This window comes from Naegleria gruberi (assembly GCF_000004985.1).
Source record: "Naegleria gruberi genomic scaffold NAEGRscaffold_1478, whole genome shotgun sequence".
In the NCBI taxonomy this organism is placed as follows: domain Eukaryota; phylum Heterolobosea; class Eutetramitea; order Acrasida; family Naegleriidae; genus Naegleria; species Naegleria gruberi.
The window spans coordinates 1-1,104 of record NW_003162613.1 but is presented as its reverse complement, the minus strand read 5'-3'; the positions used below and the strand labels follow the sequence as shown (position 1 = coordinate 1,104).

The following is a 1,104-nucleotide window of genomic DNA, read 5'->3' as shown; positions in this document are numbered from 1 at the left end:
TAAAATTATTACTTGCCAAGAATGCTCGAATAGGAAAAGAAGAAAGAAAAGAATATGATAAAAAAATCAAACCGAAAGTAAGTTTAGTTTTCAGATAAGTGTCAAATATAGTCCAATATTAGTTCAATCTCGAATATACTTTGGATGAATTAAAGGATAAAATCTCACAATTACGAATTCAACATTTGGAGAAATTGTTGAAAGTGAATGAGTACAACTTGAGTGAGCAAGAAAAGACTATCAGAACTCTTTGTGAAAAGGTTTGTTTTACATACCTACTATTAATAATTTTTAAAGAATGAAAGCTTGGAGAATCAACTTAAAGAAGCTTCTCGTATTCCAAATGTTAAACAAGTTGTGAGAATTCCAAAAGCATCTCAAACCATTCATTCACTTAAAAAAGAATTGAATAGAATTGAAAAACAAATCTCTGAAATGTCCACTTGTGGAAAGAATATTGAATTCAAAGAATTAAATCAGCTACTTGAAGAAAGAAACAGAATTGAAGATTTAATTTTTGAAAATTATAGCGGAAAGTTGGATGAATTTGATAATGATAAGAGAGAGTTGATAAATGAAATTGAAAGAGTTGAAAATAGTTTGAGAGAACATGAAGTTAATTTTGAATGTTTCCAAAATGTTAACAAATTGAAATTGAAAAAGAAAGATTTGTTCAAGTCACTAGCTGAAATCAAAGACAAAATAGAAGATATTGAATATGCTAAAGACACACTTATATTCGAAATTAAAACTCAAAAAAGAAACAAGATTGGTAAAGTTGAGGAAATTGAAAGATTGGAGAAGAAACTTTCTGACATGATTCAGGAATTATCAAACATGCACGAAAGAAAATCAGAAATCCAAAACGACTTGATGGAGCTGATTCCTAAATTTCCTGAAATTATTATTGAAATGGAACAACCATTAGCAATAGATGGTGTTGTCATTTCATCATCAATGACACCAAAAGAAAAATTCAGAGTATTTGCACTTCAAAACTCTATTTTACTTTTAAATACTCAATTTTCAAATTATACTAACATTCAAACACTTCACACTGGATTATCAGTTGTTTACAAAGCAAGCAAATCTAATAGTCAGGTG

General features: G+C 28.4%; 1 protein-coding gene across 1 annotated transcript; it reads left to right on the top strand.

The window, feature by feature from the left end:
- Positions 1 to 122: 122 nt before the first annotated feature.
- On the top strand, positions 123 to 1,101 carry NAEGRDRAFT_77128 (uncharacterized protein; the record flags this gene model as incomplete). The annotated part of the gene is made up of 2 exons (XM_002667916.1): positions 123 to 260; positions 298 to 1,101. Coding segments are annotated over 2 exons (942 nt in total), but the record flags the coding sequence as incomplete, so codon positions are not given.
- Between the last annotated feature and the right edge of the window lie 3 nt (positions 1,102 to 1,104).